At 36.9% G+C, this 19565-nt stretch overlaps 1 protein-coding gene across 1 annotated transcript; it reads right to left on the bottom strand.

Annotated features, from left to right (window-relative positions):
• Positions 1-2473: 2473 nt before the first annotated feature.
• Positions 2474-19318, bottom strand: Exoc1l (exocyst complex component 1 like). The gene is made up of 3 exons (XM_005320050.4): positions 18973-19318; positions 8107-8237; positions 2474-2871 (listed from the first exon to the last, which is right to left on the bottom strand). Exons 1-3 carry the CDS (start codon positions 19091-19093, stop codon positions 2605-2607), a joined length of 519 nt encoding a protein of 172 aa, XP_005320107.2. The 5' UTR covers positions 19094-19318; the 3' UTR covers positions 2474-2604.
• Positions 19319-19565: the final 247 nt, after the last annotated feature.

Raw genomic sequence — 19565 nt, 5'->3', positions numbered from 1 at the left:
AGGTAGTCTTTTCTTCCTTTTTAACAGCTTTATTGAGATATAAGTCACATTCCATACAATTTACCCATTTAAAGCTCCAAGGTTTTTGGCTTATTACATTACTTTTTAAAAGTTGTAATTTTTAAATTTGCATTTTTAACCATTTTAAATTGTACAATTTGGTGGCATTAATACATTCCTTCACCATGTTGTTTAGCATCACTATTTCTAAAACTTTTTCATCAACCCAGACAGAAACTCTGTAACCATTAAGGAACTCCTCCTTCCTTTCTCCTCCAAGTCTCTGGTAACTTCTGACCTATTCTGTCTTTGAATTGGCCTATTCCAGAAATTTCCTGTAAATGGAATTATACAATTTTTGTTTTTTATTTAACTTAGCATATATAATGTTTTCAGAATTTATCCATGTTTTAGCATGCACCAAAACTTCATTCCTTTTTGAAGTTTAATGATATTCCATTGTATAGTTATTCTACATTTTGTTTATTCATTCATATACTAATGGACACATGCTATTTTAATCTTTTGCTATTGTGAATAATGCTGCAAATAGTTCAGAAAGCCAGATTTCTATGAATATTACTGTACAAATATCTATTACATATTTCTGCTTTGATTTCCTTTGGGTCTTTTGAATTTCTTTGAATACCTCAGAATGAATTGCTTTTGGACATTTGGTAACTCTGTTTAGTTTATTTTTGTGGTGCCAGGGATTGAACCAAGGACCTTAGGCATAAGGCAAGCAATCTACCAGCTGAGCTATATCCCCAGCTCTCTGTTTAGTTTTTTATGGAAACATTTGCATGGATTCACCTTGACCCCACCGCAGCCATCTTGAGTCATAACCGCCATGACAACTCATGAGTAACCCTGGTAGGTTTTCCCTGTATAGTAACCAAATGAGACCATTAGAGTGGTATGTACAAAAATGAGACCATTAGAGTGGTATGTACAATGCTACGATTGGACCCTGACTGGATCCTGGCTCTGTCAACATCAGGAATGTAGCTGAAATCTTTAATAAGATTTATCTTAAGATAAACCATGTACATTCCAGCTTGGATGAGTCCACTTTGTTCTGACCATTATTTACACCCCTCCTTCTGACCCAAACTGTGGGAATCCAACTGGTTTCTCTGCCACCCAGGACTGTCAGTGTGTCCTTAGTAAATTGCAATCTGTGAAATCCTGGATCTTTCTGCCTCTTTTATTTGGTCTCATGACACTAAGCGGCCAGTTTCATATACCGTGCTGGGCTGTTAGTGGCTGCATCATTTTACATTTTCGGCAGCAATAGAAGAGGGTTTCAATTCATCCATGTCCTTGCTAATGCTTGTTATTTTCCATTTTTGTTTTTTTAAATTAAAAACAGCCATCCTCATAGGTATGAAGTGATATTTCTCTTGACATTTATGGCTTTGATTTGCACTTCTCTATTGACTAATGAGCACCTTTTTGTGCATATTGGCCATTTATATATCTTCTTTGCAGAAAGCTCTGTTTAAGTCCTTTGCCCATTTTAAAATTGGGTTGATTTTTTTTTTTGGTTACTGAGTTGTAGGAGTTCTTTATGTATTCTAGACATTAAATCTTTTCTGAAAGATGATATGAAAACATAATTTCTCATTCTGTAGGTTGATTTTTGCTTTTTGGATAAAGTCATTTAGTGTAAAAGCATTTTATTTTTGATGAAGACCAATGTATCTATTTTTCTTTTGTATCTCATTCTTTTGATATTATAAGAATTTACTGCCAAACCAAAGTCCTTAAGATTTACCCCTGTGTTTTCTTCTAAGAGTTTTATATTTTCAGTTTTTATGTTTAGGTCATTTGTCCATTTTGAGTTATCTTTTGTATATGGTATAAGGTAGATGTCCTACTTCATTCTTTTGTCTGTGTATATCCAGTTTTCCCAGCATGATCTGTTAAAGAGATTATTCTTTTCCCTTTAAATGGACTTGGCACCCATGTAAAAAATTAGTTGACCATAGACATATGGATTTCTTTTTGAATTGGTTTTATTCTAGTGGACTCTGTGTCTATCATTATGCAAGCACCACACTATTTTGATTACAATAGCTTTGTATTGAGTTTTGAAATCAAAAGTGTGAGTCCTCCAACTTTGTCCTTCTTTTTCAAGATTCTTTTGCTATTTGGAATCCCTTGCAATTCCATGTGAATTTTGAAGATTGACCTTCCATTTCTGTAATAAAAGGTGTTGGAATTTTGTTAGGAATAGCATTAAGTCTGCAAATTGCTTTGGATAGTATTGCATCTTGAAAATCTTGTCTTCTTATCCGTAGACATAAATGTCTTTCCTCAGATCCAGGTCTTTTAAAAGTACTTCTCAATTTTCTTTAGCAGAATACTAATTTAGTCAAAGCCATGCAACTTCCTTCCAAAGTTACCATGAAATACATTGCCCCAAACTCCCAAATGTTGAGAGATGGCATTAAAGCACATTTCACTGAAATCCACAAAGCATCCCTTTATTTTCATATAAATAATAGCCACTGATGAAGGGAAAAATAAAATTTTGACGATTAGCATTTACTTGAGGAACCATTTTTGTAAGACACTGATGAAGGGATATGGAATACATCTTCAAAGTGGCAGGGGGCACAGAGATAAGCACACCAAATTAAAAGCATAAAAGCATATTCTCATGAGAACCAAGCAATCCTTGTTGTTGGAGGACCAAATGGAATCATCATTAATGTAAGTAGAATCAAAGTTCACAATCTGCAAGTCCTTCTTGAGGTATGCATGATTCAGCTTATTTACAGTTCGAGCAAAGGAATATTTAGAAGCACAACTATATGCTTCCAAACTGTACACTTTCTTGAAGTGCAGATCAAAAAATGGATTGTCCTAGAAGAGAAAGACAGTAATGACTTAGTTCGTAGCCATGAAAGTAGTTTCCTGGATTCTCTCATATTCTCCTGGATATGTCTATTGAAAGTGACAGTATCAAATATATTTCTAAAATCTACAAATAAGCGTTCCAAAACTACCTGCTTCAAATGTAATTCCTTCTAAAAAATAAACAAGAAAGATTATTTTTGAAACATCTATGTCTTGTCAATTATACACATGAAAAGAATGTCATAGAATGTGTAATTATCACATCTTCTCTGTGTAGTAAATTTGAGAAGATGGGATGGATAGAATAAACCCCCTTACAGACTTTTGGGGATGGAGGTAGAGAAAAGCATTTTTCTCTGGTGTCTTTACTAGGAGTTTGGTCCTCTGTGATATTTAAAAGGTAAGTGGGGGAAATACAGGATGGCTAATTAGCATTTGACATAGTACAGATGGCCAATTTGATGACTTTGCAGTTGACAGCAAGGAGTAATCTTTGACAATAATAGCAGGGACCATTAAGTCATTTGACAAACTGCTAGAATGCCTCTTAGTGGATGGCTCTAGGTTCTTGCAATATGTCTAGTAGAAATGCTTCAAAAAAGAGTAGACATTAAACCTAATCTGGGTCTTATGTATTGAAATAATGATAATTGAGCCTGGAGTAGTGGTGCACACCTAGAATCCCAGGCAACTTGGGAGACTAAGGCAGGAGGAACTCAAGTTCAAAGACAGCCTCAGCAATTTAGCAAGACTCTGTCTCAAAACGAGATTGGGAGGAGGGGGGAGAGAATAATAATAATTGCTATTGTTATTAGTAGTAGTGACAACAGTGCCTTGCTGGTGACACAGCTAGTGGTCAAGTACTTCTGCAGCATATGTGGAGCCCTAGATTCAAGTCCTAGCACTACACACACAAAACTATATCATGCATTTACAAAGTGTATTTCTGTTTAGAAAATATTTTCACAATTCTCCCTCATTCCCAACTCTCCTTGAGGGCAAAGGTTTTGTGTTCTTTGCGTTCCTCGTGCTCATCCATGGCAATTATTGTTGTCTCAACAAATGTGTGTTGAACCGATCTGAAGTTCTTCTATGTAAGAGGAAAAATGAAAGTAAACATTGCTTAAATGACAAAGAGGCAGAGAGGGACCAAACCACACAAGCGTGCAAATTCACTAGCAAGTAGCTTTTAAGCATTATATACAAATAACAACGTTTTTTTCAAACAGGAAAACTCTTACAGAAAGCCAGAAAAAGAACATGAGTTTTGAAACTAGAGGACCATTTTGACTCTCTGATGTAACCATGGGCAAACTACTATCTGATCTCTTACTTTTCCATTTTAGTTAGGGTTGCCCTACAGTTTGAGATTAATCATATAAAATGCCTAGTATGGAGCTTAATAAATGATCATTCCCCAATCATCTGTCCCCAAAGATTGTGATACTGGTGTTAATACTGCTTTGCTTTGTACCATTATTTTTTTTAAACAGCACTTTAAAAGGAAGAAATAAGGGTGTTGTGATTTCAAAGGTAGTGCTCCCTTAGCCATACCTTGAATTTTTTTTCTAGCTGTCATACATTGAAAGACAATTCTGCAGAGACTGTCAAAAGGAAATCCCCATTCCACCACCAGATAGTAATCATGTTCCTTAGATAGTTTTCTCTTCCATTTGCTTCTTGTCATGTAGAAAATAGCCTTCATGTCTTTGAGATAATGAAGATTAATCTTTGCTTTAGCTTAATAATTGAAAGGACAAGCGTGCATGCACATAGAATACAAGTCCCTTCCTTTCTTCATCTCCCCCCTTTCTTTCTTTGATAGAATTCTAGAGCTAAGAGGGGATCTCATCGATTATTTAGTAATCCCTTATTTATAGATGAGATGATAGTTTCCAGAGAGGTGAAGCACAGGCCACACCTAGAGTTAAGTGGCAGAGTCAGGACAAGAACCAACACCCCAGCTGCCCAGGCCCAGCTTTGACTCCATTATTTTGTCTCCTGTTGGATCAGTCAGTCTCCAAATCTAAATCATTTGATTTATGCTTTATAAACTGTCTTCAATTTCAATTCCATTCCATTTTACACTTGATAATTTTCTGGCTTAAAATTACTCTATTGACAATTGTATCATTGCCATTGAGAAAAATATAGTAAACACTCCTTTCAATTAGAGAGAGAGAGAGAGAGAGAGAGAGAGAGAGAGAGAGAGAGAGAGAGATGATTTTTCTATATTCCCAGAACATTCAGGAGATATATATATATATTTACATCATTGTAGAAAATAAATATTTTTTAAAAAATCTCTTCTTAGGATATTATAATTTTCTTTTGACAGGACTGATAAAAATATCCCAGGCACTGGCCAAATTTGGAGACATTATGACACCACTAACATTTGAGAACATGAGAAACAAAGAAAAGAAAAAAAGAAAAATGGACCAATAATTGGGTGAGGGTGGTTAATTTCTGAACTATGGATTGGTGAAACTGACTTAGATTTCTGTTAAAATTTGGTACAGTATAAAATTTGGTACAGTATAGAAATCTGGCAAGTACAGAAAAGTATAAAAAAGAAAATAAAAATTGTAAAATTTTTAACCTTGTTATATGGGGCTATTTCATATATACATGCACATATACACATACATGTAACTACATGTATTTTCTAGCATTAAAATTTAAGATTTAAGCCAGGCATTATGGTGCACATCTGTAATCCGAGTGGCTCAGGTCAAAGTCAGCCTCAGTAAAAGCAAGGCGCTAAGCAACTCACTGAGACTGTAAATAAAATACAAAAAAAAAGGCTGGAGATGTGGTTCATAGTTGAGTGCCCCTGAGTTCAAACACCAGTACTAAAAAAAAAAAAAAAAAAAAGAAAGAAAAAATTAAGATTTAGATTTCTATAATATGATAAAATAAATATGCAGAATTGACACTATTTTAGGAAAGCTTTGTTTTCAGTTGATTTTTTAAAAAACTTATTAAATAGTGAATAATTATGTTCTGAGGTATTCTTCTGGAAACCTGTTTTGTGATGGCTATATGCTATTCCATCTATGGATATGCAGCAATAGGTTTAATTGCCTAACATCTAGGAAAAATATATTGTCAGAAAAATATTACTTGACTGGATACAGTAGTACACGTCTGTAATCCCAGTGACTTGGGAGGGCTAAAGTAGGAGAATTGCAAGTTCGAGGCCAGTCTCAGCAACTTATTGAGGCCTTAAGAAATTTAGTGAGCCCCTGTCTCAAAATAAAAAATTAAAAGTGCTGCCAGTATGCCCCAGTGGTAAAGCACCTCTGGGTTCAACCCTCAGTACCAAAAAAAAAAAAAATATATATATATATATATATATATATATATATATGTGTGTGTGTGTGTGTGTGTGTGTGTGTGTGTGTGTGTGTGTAATTAGGAAACAAAGCAAAGAAATCCAGTGCTTTCACCAAGGAGTCCTGCCAAACACAGCAAGCTTGAAAAATAGGATTTCTAGGTGTTAGTCAAGGTAATAGCAGAAGGCATAGATAGACATCCAGATTAGATCATTAAGCAGAGTTTATGGCTGTTACTGTATCCTCTGAGCTTAGCAGGACCTTCTGTGCTATAAATTCTGATAGAGGACTGAACAAAGAAATTAATAAATATATGAATTTGTGGAGGTTGAACAATCAATCTAAAGAAGGCAAATTAACAGATTTCTGAGTAAAGTCTAGCTCTACCACTTAATAGCTACGTTACCTTGAGGAAATATATTAGTTTTTTTTTTGGTGAGGGGTACCAGGGATTGAACTCAGGGGCACTCAACCACTGAACCACATCTTCAACCATTTTTTGTATTTTATTTAGAGACAGGGTCTCACTGCATTGCTTAGGGCCTCACTTTTGCTGAAGCTGGCTGATATTTAAAAATCAAGATATTAAAAGGTTTGGTAGGTTGGAACAACAGGCCAAACTAAGAATATGATATTTATTAGGATTAACAATAAATGAGCAGGGCACAGGGGCCCATGCCTATAATCCCAGTGGTTTGGGAGGCTGAGGCAGGAGGATCTTGAGTTCAAAGCCAGCCTTAACAACAGTAAAGCATTAAGCAACTCAGTGAGACACTGATTCTAAATATTTATACATTTAGAAATAATATAAATGATGTAAATACACACACACACACACCATATATATATATATAAAATAGGGCTGGGGATGTGCCTCAGAGGTTGAGTGCCCCTGAGTTCAATTCCTGGTACCTGTTCCCCAAAGGAAAAAACCAACAATAAGTGAATTTTGCACACATGGTGGTGCACACCTGTATTTCTAGCATCTCAAGAGGCTGAGGCAGAAGGGTTGCAACTTACAATGTGCAAGGCCCTGGGTTCAAACTTCAGTACCAAAAAAAAAAAAAAAAAAGAAAGAAAGAAAGAAAAAGAAAAAGAAAAAAATGAGTTTTATTGAGTGCCTGATGTCTAACAGGTAGAAGGCTATGACCTGGTCTCAAACTTTAGAAGGGGCTTTCCATTCAAAGGTGAGTTAGAGTGATACAATAACTGCAGTTTGTAGGGTTATGGCCTCAACATATTTACATACACAATGAATAGGTGCACCAGGTGGGGAGTCATGAGTAGGACTTCACCTAATGGGAAATCTGGAAATGGGGTTAAGAGCTGGGAGGGATTGGGCATTGTAAACTTCAGGAGTCAGTACTTAGTTAGGCATTGTGGGCATATAAAGTTCAGGGACAGGATGAACTCTTCCTCTCCAGAAGACTCTAGAAACAGACTGGGAAAATGACTAGTTAAGTGGACAAGAGGGGAGAATCTTTCTTGTCTTTCAACTCTAAGATTCTAGGATTTCCAAGCACTATGGTCCTTCTGCAGGATGAAGGCGGCTTGCTGACAGAGGGAAGGAATCCTTAAAACCTGCAGAAGAAATTGGAGAAAGTGATGGTGGAAACGTAATATGTTTGGGAAAATGGCATTCAGAGTTTTAGGCCTGACTGACTGGTTTACTCTGTTAAGAGGACCTTGGGAAAGATGCTTTTAAATTTAATAGACAAAACTCAAATTCAAACTCATAAAAGTAAAACAAAAAAGTAGATCACAGGAAATTAATCCATACCACTTAAGAACAATATGTCATTTTAACACTTAGTACATGACAAGAATATATGATGTAGGATATTGAGCATAAAGATCACCAGCATATTGATCTCACATCTCCCTTATGAAACATAATACTTACAGTGTCTGCTTCTTTTCCATCAATCATCTGCAGATCATTCAAAGACCACTTTTTTGTTACTTCATATTTTTCATCTAAACCTATTCTGTAGTGTTTCACCATGATTATTTTCACTTCTTCATTTTTGGTCACTGTAGGAAAGAAAAATTCTTAGAAGACTATAAATTATTCAAGTCACACTTTTCAGGATTATATATACACTTTTTATATAATGATCTTGAACCCACATTATAGTTTTGGCCCAAATTTGAGACCTGATGTAGTTGAACCTTTATGAATATGCCCCCCCAAATTTGCTCCACATGTTAAATTTATTTTTGCAGGAATTGTGGTTCTATACTGCCACAATAGTGTTTGTAAGATAGAACCCTGAGCTATGTGCTTTGAGCTCTTTGTGGTAGAGAATGGGATTCAACGTGGGGCAGGAAATAAGAGGCCTAGCATTACAATACAGTCAGTGCCAAAGTGTTTACCAGAACACATTATAATTTAAATTCATGACAGTATAAGCAAGTGAGGTAAGAAGAGCAAACAGTTCTGCTCACATAGCAACACAGGACAGTACTTCGGGAACTGGGACATTTTCTTCTAAATTTGCTGTGTGAAATCACAACCACCACTGTCCTGTTTGATGTTGTTGGAGATTTTTAATCCTCTCAAGTATGCCTCTTAAATTCTAGTGTTCTAAATGATGCCTCCAGCACAGAAGATTCTAGTACTATGCTTTGAAAATTCAAGGAAATCTTTGCTTATTTTATGTGAACAAAATGAGGGAAATAATTTTCTCATCTTAAAATCGTTTCTTTGGTTTCACATAAACACACCAGAATAATCAACGTTTGATTATAGAGTTTCTGCTTTGAAAATTACCAGTGAGTTAATCAGGGAGGATTTCCTTACGAGTACTTGCTATTTGCTTGATAGATTATAGATGCTAAAGGGGAGACAAGTAAGAGCCTGCCTCTAGTAATTTATGGTTTTGTTCAGGAAACAGGGCTAACATACATATATTATAAAGTGGTGACATATAGGGATCAACTGTCTAAAACTTTCTTTCAAGGTAGCTAATGTCACCTAGACAGCTGCACAAGCTGGTTCTGTCTTCTAAGAATGAGAATTTGTTTGGGGGGGAAGATTATCTTTTGATTCTGCTATGGTTTAAATGGGTCCCCAAAGTTCTTGTGTTGGAAACTTAATCTCAGTGCAACACTAGTCTGGCCTGAGACACAGGAGGCTGGTCTGGACCTCAAAGGCTCCAGAAATGGGGTTGGGAAAGGGAGTAATTCTCCTCTGAAAGTACAGGTGATACTGAAATCAAGATGACCATTGGATCTCAGAGATAACAACAGGACTGGAGAAGAGATTCTGAGCAATTTGACAAATCTAAATGAGGGCAAGGTGACAGGCGGCCAGTGCAAGCTCATACTGCAATACCAAGCCAGTAGGTCTCCTTCTTCTATGAGCTAGAGACTCATAAAATGATACCCTGTTAAAAGAGTATTTTTCTGGTGGCCGTGATGCACAGGATACATTAAAGAAGAAAAGAAAGAGGAACCAGAGAGCCTTGGAGGAAGCAATGTGGCTCAGTGGGTTATGGCACCAGACGTTCTGGAGTCAAACTGGTAACACCAATATGGTGTGGCTCAGTCACTTAATCTCTGGAGAGGATAAGCCTCATTTTCTCCTGCCATAAGGCAGACGTGAGAGTGATATAAACTTTATCTACTCAAGATTAAAGTGGATAAAGTATGTAAAGGACTTAGGATAGTGTCTGACTCATGGTGATTGCTGAAGTGTTTTGCTTGTTCTGCAGGCTGTGGTGATAGCCTACGCAGTGGATGAAGGTAGGGGAAACAAGCGGCAAATCCCAGTAATGTTTAAAATGAGGCACTTCAGCACTTGGTGGAAAGCAGACACTGGATGCAAGCCCAAATAGCAAAGCATGGAGGTTGAGCTGGCTGGGTGGAATAGTGAGTTGTTTTTTTTGTGTGTGTGTTTGTGTGTGTGTGTGTGTGTGTTTGTGTGTATGCCAGGGATTGAACTGAGCCATATCCCTAGTCCTTTTTTTTTTGTGTGTGTGTGTGGGGGGGATGTACCAGGGATTGAACTCAGGGGCACTTGACCACTGAGCCACATCTCCTGCCCTATTTTATTTAGAGACAGGGTCTCACTGAGTTGCTTAGCACCTCACTTTTACCGTGGCTGGCTTTGAACTTGTGATCCTTCTTCTCAGCCTCCCAAGCTGCTAGGATTACAAGCGTGTGCCAACGTGCCCAGCTCCCCAGTCCTTTTTATTTTTTGTTTTGAGACAGGCTCTCCCTGAGTTGTTTAGCACTAAATTGCTGAGGTTGGTTTCAAATCTGCCATCCTCCTGTCTCAGCCTTCTGAGCTGCTGGGATTATAGGCATGCACCACCACACCCAGCTTAATGAGTTTTGTTTTTGTCATACACATAAGGTATTCACAAATTAATTCAGGAGAGAATGAGATGGGAGTTTTGTAGTTTAGGAATGGAAATAGAGACTGGAGGGTTTTGAGTGTGGAGAGGTTTCCAAGATCAGGTGTATAAGAAAAGAGCAGAGGAAAGGGATAAGAGAAAGTGGAGAAGAAAGAGATGTCAACAAAGGGTCTGAGAAGAGGCCTCAGAAAAGATCAGAGAGTGCAATGCCATGGAAGTCAGAGGATGATCTTTTTCAGAGGTTTGGAGACAATCCTGCGAAATCACTTTGTTAGGTAAGGTGGAGTTCAGCCCTGGCACTGAATCTGACTTGGGAAGGTCATTGATTAGCACCATGAAGGCAGTTTCTCTATAATGGCAAGAGCAGAAGATGGTTTGCAGAGGATTCCTTTGTGTGCTACTGTATACAGATTGAGTACACATTCTGTGCCAGTTCCTGGGTTAGGTAAGATTACACAAGGTAATAAACATGGAGGCTAAAGGCTATGACTTAGACATATTCCAAGAGTTCAGAAGAAGACAGATGGTGCATTTCAGGGTCAAGGGAGAAATTGAGGGGCATGTCTAGAGAGGACCTCAAGATCTTAATCCAGGATCAATGAATGACTCAAGAGTCTGAAGTACCCCTGTAGCTGTGAGGTGCTAAGCAACTCAGTGAGAGCCTGTCTTTAAATAAAATTGTGTAGAAGTTGGTGGCCTTCTGCCATCTATACCACTCTAGCCCTAAAAATGTCTATCTGTACAGTTCTAGATGTCAGGTTTGCAAAGAGGAAGGGAGGGGAAGAACTGCCATCAGGCTGGTGCATTGTAGTGGAGGCAACCTTAGTGAGGAAAAGATCTTAGTAGCTTGTCACAATTGCTAAGCACAGGAGCTTGGAGGAGGTTCCTTCAACCAGAAGACAGTGGTGTCTTCCCGACAGAAGCTGTACCTCAGAATCAGAGGATTATATTCTTGTTCAGCTAGATGTCTCACTAAGCTACTTTAGAGGGTGAGAGAGAATGGGGGTGGAGAGATAAGGAGAAACACTTGGACACTCTATGAAAATGTAACTTTCAGGGAGCAAATTCCACTGCCTCATCTACAAGTTATGATAACCAAATGATCAAAGATAAAGGCATTCATTCAATTCATTAAGTTGATATTTATTTGAGTGCCCCTTTTTGTACTAAGCATGGTGTTAGAAATTGGGATTTGTGTATAAAAATAGGGATTTATGTATATAGATGACTCTATGACCAGTGTGATGCTGCAATATGTACAATCAGAAAAACGAGAAATAATACCCCAATGATTCAAATGTATGAATTTCCAAGATCATTGTAATGTCATGTGTGTAGCTAATAAAAAAAATTAATTCCCCAAATTAATTCTCACTGAGACTGCAGGGGATGGGGGCTTCAGAAAGAAAACCGATGCTGACGGTGCAATGAATGAGTCAGGACACAGAGGGACATCATCGTCTGACTGGTCATCAGGAGGAGCATCCTGAGGGAGGTCATCTGAGCTGCAAAGGTAGGAGTTGGTAGAATGAAGAAAAGAGTAAAGGGGCTCTGAGAAGCACAGGCACAAAGGCATGAAGCGCTTAACACTTTTGAGTCATTATGAATATTTGCTGCTGTTGGCAGCAGTTGTGAGCGTGGCCAAGTGGAAGGAGGCAAGTTAAGCATGAGTTAGTCTTAGAAGGATCTGGAATGCCAAGCCATGGGATTTAGATGTTATTCTGAAAGCTGTGGTAGGTGGCGAGGAAGTGTTATTGAGGGATTTTAAGTGAATGGACAGGCAGGGATTTAAATTTTAGAAAATTCTTTTGGAAGGGCTGGGAATGTGGCTCTGTGGTTAGGCCCCTCTGGGCTCTATACCTAGTACAAAAAAAAAAAGAAAGAAAGAAGGAAAAAAGAAAGAAAGAAAGGAAAGAAAGAAAGAAAAAAAAGAAAGAAAAAAAGAAAGAAAGAAAGAAGGAAAATTCTTTTTGAACATTCCACAAAGGATGGGTTAGAGGTTGAGAACAGAGAAAGGAGATGCTAAGCAGTTAGAATCTACCAGTTATTGAGTTTGCTTACATTAATGGTCCCTGCCCTACCAACACAAAGCTAAGAAAATAAAAGAGCACGCTTTAAAGATTAAACTTTTGATAAAAAGAAGCAGCACAGAGAGACTACAGCCTCCTTAATTTGACAAAATGACTTCCTTTAGAACTAAGGAGGCTCCAAGAATTCTCTGTAGCCATAAGCCAAAGAAGTCTGCTCAGGCTGGAGTTGACCCAATCCCTAAATTCCGTACTTGAGCTCTGCTGCCAGCTCAAATTAAATGGCCATCACCACATTAAGGCACTGGCAAAGTGGAAACTTAGCACATTGTCTTAAAACAGAAATGTGTTTACATAGTAAAAACGATAGAGTGTCGGTTTCACTAACATCAGAGCCTCTGTTGGAGAATTATGGCTTAGGGAATGATATCTGCAGATGCAGGGAACTTCAGAATTAGACTGCTCCACTTTTAATATTTTAGTCTGCATTTCCAGAATTATGATCTTAACTCCATAACAATCTTTTTTTTTTTACCTTAAATTTAAAAATGAACTTTGTCATTGATAAATACCTCTATTATCATGACAAAATGATGGATATATTCATGAGTCAGTATTGGCAAATCGATCCAACATGATTTGGCAGAATAGAGGAAAAATAGTAGCAAATAAGTAATTTGCATAGGAATGCTTTAAATAAGTAAGATCCTTTTATTTTCTAATCCTAGGTTTATATAATCGTTTTCATTATTTAAATTAAGTAATAGGAAAAAATTACCACCAGTTATTGAAAAAGAGAAGCCTTTAGTGACATGTCATAAGGCACTGATGATGCCTTGGGGTTGTTGAGTAGGCAGTCATTAATGCCACCTAAAAAGTAGTTTTCAAATAACATTTTTCTAGAAATATTTTTATAAAATCAATTTTGGGGCTATACTGGGTATCTTTAAAATATTAAAATGACTGACAGTAAGCAAGTTAGGACATGAGTTATTGATGTACTCTCAGAAATAGGAGAGAGAATGGAAGAGAAAGAAAGTGCTTTTTGTGGGAGCAGAAGAAAAGAAACAAAGAGGGCCACGCGCTAAGGCTCAGGCAAGATTTGTTTAATGAGCTCCAAGCTAGAACAGTCTCAGAGCACCTTCTGAAAGCAACAGAAGAGAGTGGTTGAGCACAAGTGACCTGAATTTAAAGTTCTCATTTGTCACTTGCTAGTTGATGATTTTGGGCAAATTATTTAGTAACTGTAAGCCTCAACTTTATTGTCCACAAGAAGTGGCAGATAAGATAATGCATGGGGAGTACTTAGCATAGTCTGGCATGTGTGTTAAGAAACACAGTCATCTTTCTGGTTAGAAGCAGTGTCACAAAGTGGAAAGAACTTGGGTTTTAAAATTAATTCCTGTGACCGTGGGCTAGTTACTTTACTTCTTATGACCATGGTTTCTCATCTGCAAAACAGAAATTTAACCGCATACAGTTGTCATGAAGATGAAAACGAATAATGTATAGAAATGGAATTAAACAGACTTGTGCCTAACAGTCTGGCTGAGTTTTTTTTTTTTTTTTTTTATACTGGGGATTGAACCCAGGGCACTCAACCACTGAGCCACATCCTAAATCCTCCTGACTTAGCATCCTGAGCTGCTGGGATTACAGGAATGCGCCACCACGTTTGGCTATGCCTGACACTCTGTAGGTATAATTTACAACTATTTATTTTATCCCCTAATAAATAAGGCCATGCTAATAATGAAAAAGTTTTAATATTTTTTCCCTTAAAAGCTCTGCTATAAAGTTTCTGTTCACCCTACAATTGATGTGACTTGGACCTTAGAATAGGTGGAGCATATTGATTTCCACATTTAAATTCCCAAAGTAGAAAATTACCAAAGGGAAAATCTGTCTCAAGAGTGACTAACTGACGATGTTATTGTAAGTCTTTGATTTTACAGATAATGATAGTATTCCACTTCTAGTATCCAAGTCACCAACCCTTTCAGGTGTAAAAGCTAAGTCATAATAAATACAAGGTAACAAGAGATCCCAAAGGGAACATTTCTGTGTTGTACTCTCCACTTATAATTACTCTGATTTGGAGAGTCAGAATACAGAATATTTTATTTACATTTCTCCATAGAGATATTTCATGATGGTCAATGAATGTGCGATGTACTTTGCTTGTGTGAGAGAGTGTCTGGGGGGGGACTTCAGCAAAAATAATGAAGCATTTTTCTACCTTTAGATACAGAGCAAGATATACCTTTTATTTTAAGGTATAAAATTGACTTTGATATTCAAGATTTGTTCCTCATCTCATAATCTTGATGAAAACTAATTTTTGTGGTTTTATGATATTTGTATTTTATTTTTAGTAAAGTGTACTTTTCATCAATCAATCCCATATTTCTTCTTTTCCTAATTTGTTAGAATAGAGAATAAGTGCAATCAAATTAGAATTTCTCCAAGTGCTCTCTTTTCGAGAACAGAGAACTATATTGTTGTAAAACCAAGTGAATTCATATTTGAAAGGAAATATAGGTTGTGATGGGAAGATATATCAAAACAGCCTTAAGTAAATCTGCAACTTGAAAAATAAAAAAAATGCACTCTCTTCTGCTCTGTTGTCAGAATATGTGCATAGCTGTTTGGATATAATTTGACCCACACAGTTGTTATTCTACCACTATTATAGCATCTTTTGTTTGTTTCTATAATGTCCGAGGGCTTGGACCCAAGACCTTGCACAGGCAAGCACTCTACCACTGAGTCACACCCCCCAGCAAAATAACATCTTTAAGTGTCTGAAAACTTTTCAAAAATGTCATCTTATATTTTCATTCTTAAAAACACTACAATAATTTGTTCTCAATTTAGTGCTGGAAAGATTAAACTACTATCTCCCCAGATAACACTATCATCATGAAATGAAAAATTTAAAAAGTAATTTAATTTTGTGATTTGTTTATAAGATTTTGGGAATTCACAAATTTAGCAACAGTGGTTCCAAATGAAGCCTCAAAAATCACTTTTAGCAACCCCCTTTGTTTTGTCTTCATATTCTTAATTCTCTTTTGTAAATGATTTGTCAAATTGTTAGGTTCTTTGATTCACAGAGGAAAAAAGTTCTGCTTTGATATCAAAAATTAATATATGTAGAAAAATTACACATAATATTTTCATAATTCTAGCAAATGCCCTTAATTTCAAATTAATATCTATATATGGAAATTGTTTTCGAAAGACATGAGAATACCTTAAAATAGTCTGTCTTAATAGGCATATAATTTAAAACAGTATACAGTATACTCCATTAATTTTACATCAAATGAACATATTTATATACCTTTACTATATATTTTATTCTAACTACAAATGCATATTTATAATCTAGACCTACATACACATATTTTAGCATGTATTTTTACAGTAAATATATATAAACATTTTAATTTATTGTTGATGAATTTTAAAATTTTATTTATTTATTGATATGTGGTGCTGAGAATCGAACTCAGTGCCTCATACATACTAGACAAGCACTCTACCATTGAGTCACAACCCTAGCTCACACAGTAAATATATTTTTTCTGTACATTTAAAAAAGTGTAATGCTATCTTTTAAAAAACTCACCTTTCATTTATTGGAATATAGTTTGTCGTTATTTTTTTCCTAGTAAGGACTTTATAGGGGAGCACTTCATGCAAATATAGGCATTTTAATTTCCATTTCAGAAGTGTTAACACTGATGCCAGAGATGTTAACATTGATACCAGAGATGTTAACATTGATGCTATCTTGTCCCAAGTTCATAGCTGATAGGCAGACAAAGCAGGGCCAGATTTTACAACTAGATTGACCTGATTCCAAGCATTCCAAGGGATGTGTTAACCATGCCCTGCTACCTCCCAGTTTTGGCTAAGGTTTCAATATGCCATTTCAAGTCTGTTGGAGTGTCCTGAACCCATTTGTACTCTCCTCATTGCTCTCAGGACTTGTCCCTTCCTAGTGCCTGCACCTAACAGACCTCCTACCCCTTTCATGAGATGCTGGTTTTGACTGCCAATGATGATGGTGTTGGAGGACTGGGAAGATAATCCCAGGGAGAAAAGGACATGTAAACTCTGAGGTGGAGGGAACTGAGGACCCAAGACATCCTCAATGTGTATCCCAGCACATTGGGGGAAACTGGATTAATGACATCTGCATTTTACATTGGTCAGGTAATCATCAAGATTTAACAGTAAATGACAATACTCTGGTTGTGAGACTCCCGCAGAAGGACAGACTCCAGTCAGATAAGTAGAAAATTTTGCCAAGTTTCAAAAAAATTTTTTTTTCTCTTTGGCACTGGGGACTGAAGCCAGGGTCTTGGGCATGTTAAGCCCATGCTCTACCACTAGGCTTCACCTCCTGCCAAATATATTTCTTTAATTTGAAAAATGCATTATATGATTTGATTACTCTGGACCTGTGAGCCTTGCAAATTTAGAACTGTTAGATTATAGGGTGTGCAAGGAAATCAGAACTATGTGACTTCTCCTTGAAGGGGAAGAGCCCTCCAAGGATAGTAACCTGCCTCAACAATTTTGATTCAGCTTGTTTGATTCCCATCGATGGAAATTTTCTGAGTAAAACATAGCCAAAGATAAGATGGTCGAGCATTATTTAAATTACTGTCCTGCCAAAATGGGTTTGTAATGGTCATAAAAATGTGCTATATTGGGGGGAAATGCTCACAAATTGATGGATGTGATATAGAGGAGAAAAGTTAGTAAAAAGTTAGTGAACTTTTATCTGGAGTATCATAAAATTGTCTTCTTTCTTATCCCCTCCTTTTGCACCAGGAATTGAACCCAGGGGCTGTTAATCACTGAGCCACATCCCCACCCAGGTTTTTTTTTTTTTTTTCTTTTTTAACAGGGACTCGATAAGTTGCTTAGGGTCTCCATAAATTTCTGAGGCTGACTTTGAACTTGTGATCCTCCTGCCTCAGCTTCCTGAGCCGTTGATATTATAGGCGTTCACCACTGTGCCTGGATTTCCTCTTCATTTTTGAGAGGACCTTGTTTTTTCTCTTATATATGACAGAATCGTTGAATCAATTCCAAACATTTAATTCAAGGAGATGTTTCATGAGACAGTGATTTGGTGGTTAGGATACAACATGGATTCTTACTTAAATTGTTTGATTGACCTTCCCCCATAATTTACATTCTTTGTTTTTCCTGAGCTGATTATGTTTTTTTCTATTTATTGATATGCCCAGTTCCCACATTTTATATGTATAGCAAAAGAGGCTAAGGTGTTCAATAAATATTACTCTTCTTAATACTGGGCAAATATGACTGTATTTATTAGAAATTATTATATTTTTTTAAATTCAAGCACTTAACTTAGAGATATTGTACTTCCCTTACAGTACTCCCTCTTGTTACCTTTGGAAAGGCCTTCTAAGCCAATTATCAGGAAAAGAATTATAACAAGTTTTCTGAAAATAAGGTGCACTTTAAAAAGGAAAGTCCACAATGAACACTAAGTTACTTTTCTCCTAAGCCTCTGAAAAGTATTCAAAGGCACAGACTGGGATATTAAATTCAATAGTGGCACAGACATTTCTATCTAAATTCAACACAAAAAAAGTCACAGGTTTCAGCAAACTATAATTAAGTGAAAAAGCCTATTCTTGACAATTTTCATAAATTTTAAAATGCTTGTTTTACTTAAATCCTTTAGAGAACATTCCCTTATCCTTAAAGTTCCATCTTCATAAGCTAGTTTCTACCATTAAAGGATTGTTTTTCATATAAGAGAAATATTTTTTAAAGGCTCATTTCTGTCTTCAAAACAGAAAATCTAAATCCCAGAAAATCTAAACAAATGAATGGAACAAAAAAATAAATAAAATAATAATAATATAATAATAAAACTAAGGTTTTGTTTCTTTCCTAGGATGAAAAGAAAATTCCAGTCATCTAAAATGGTTGAAAATAGAGATGTATAACTCAATTCTTCAATGTATTTAAAAGTATACAGAGAACTCCCTGTTGAAGTTTTAAAAATGAACTCTAACACAATAATGAGCTCTTACATGCCACGAGAGTGAACTAAAAGATTACAGACAAGATAATCAAATCAGAAGTGCATATTCAGTTTCATTTCTGAACAAATAATCAAAAGATTATGATATCATTTTTCTTTCTTTCGTTTTAGCACTTTGAGAAAAATTCAATGGAATCCCAATTCTCAAACTAGGCACAGTTAAACTCTATCACAAGAGGCACACATGTGCTGTATAAGAAACACAGACAAACCCCCCTACCACCCAAGCATCTTTAGATGACTTGCTTTTTGAAATGAGAACGATAAGAGTAGATTACCTGACACACAGAGGTAGTACCTGTCCTGCACCGAGAACTCAATTTCAATAAACTCATATAGATTCTGTGAGAGTGGCTTAAACAGTTTCTTCTCCAAGTCCTCCTTCACCAATGATGACATTTCCTCCAGCTCCCCTTGGCCTGATATTTTGGTTCACACTCAGGCTTGCTCTCCTTTTGCTCCTTGCTGTCTCGTCAGTCTTTGCAATCCTCCCAGTTTACCCGCCTTTAACTTCTCATTTGCAGCCAGAACCCAGGCACCAGAGAGTACCGTGGGGTCAGTCCCCCACTGCGGTATCTGCCCAGTGGCAGCAGCGGCTGCAGCAGCTAAAATACAGCAGTGGCACTAGCCCCACCGCCAGCCTTGAGCATCCAGCCTCGAGCAGGCTGCTCTCGGGAGCTCTCCTGTGGCTCGCTGATGGGGAACGTATTTATGAACGCCGAGCCATATCCACAGATCTACTTGTGGAGTCCCCTGGTTATTCCAATCTAAGTACCCTTTCCCCTTTCACAGCATCACTCTGCAGAGAAAAGACCACCACTGCAGCTGGATGCCATCATATAAATCAGCTGTCTGGCTCTATTGATTGGGA

Source organism: Ictidomys tridecemlineatus, chromosome 9, assembly GCF_052094955.1.
Source record: "Ictidomys tridecemlineatus isolate mIctTri1 chromosome 9, mIctTri1.hap1, whole genome shotgun sequence".
In the NCBI taxonomy this organism is placed as follows: domain Eukaryota; kingdom Metazoa; phylum Chordata; class Mammalia; order Rodentia; family Sciuridae; genus Ictidomys; species Ictidomys tridecemlineatus.
Note: the sequence above shows the minus strand (reverse complement) of the source record. Positions and strands in the feature narration are given on the sequence as shown.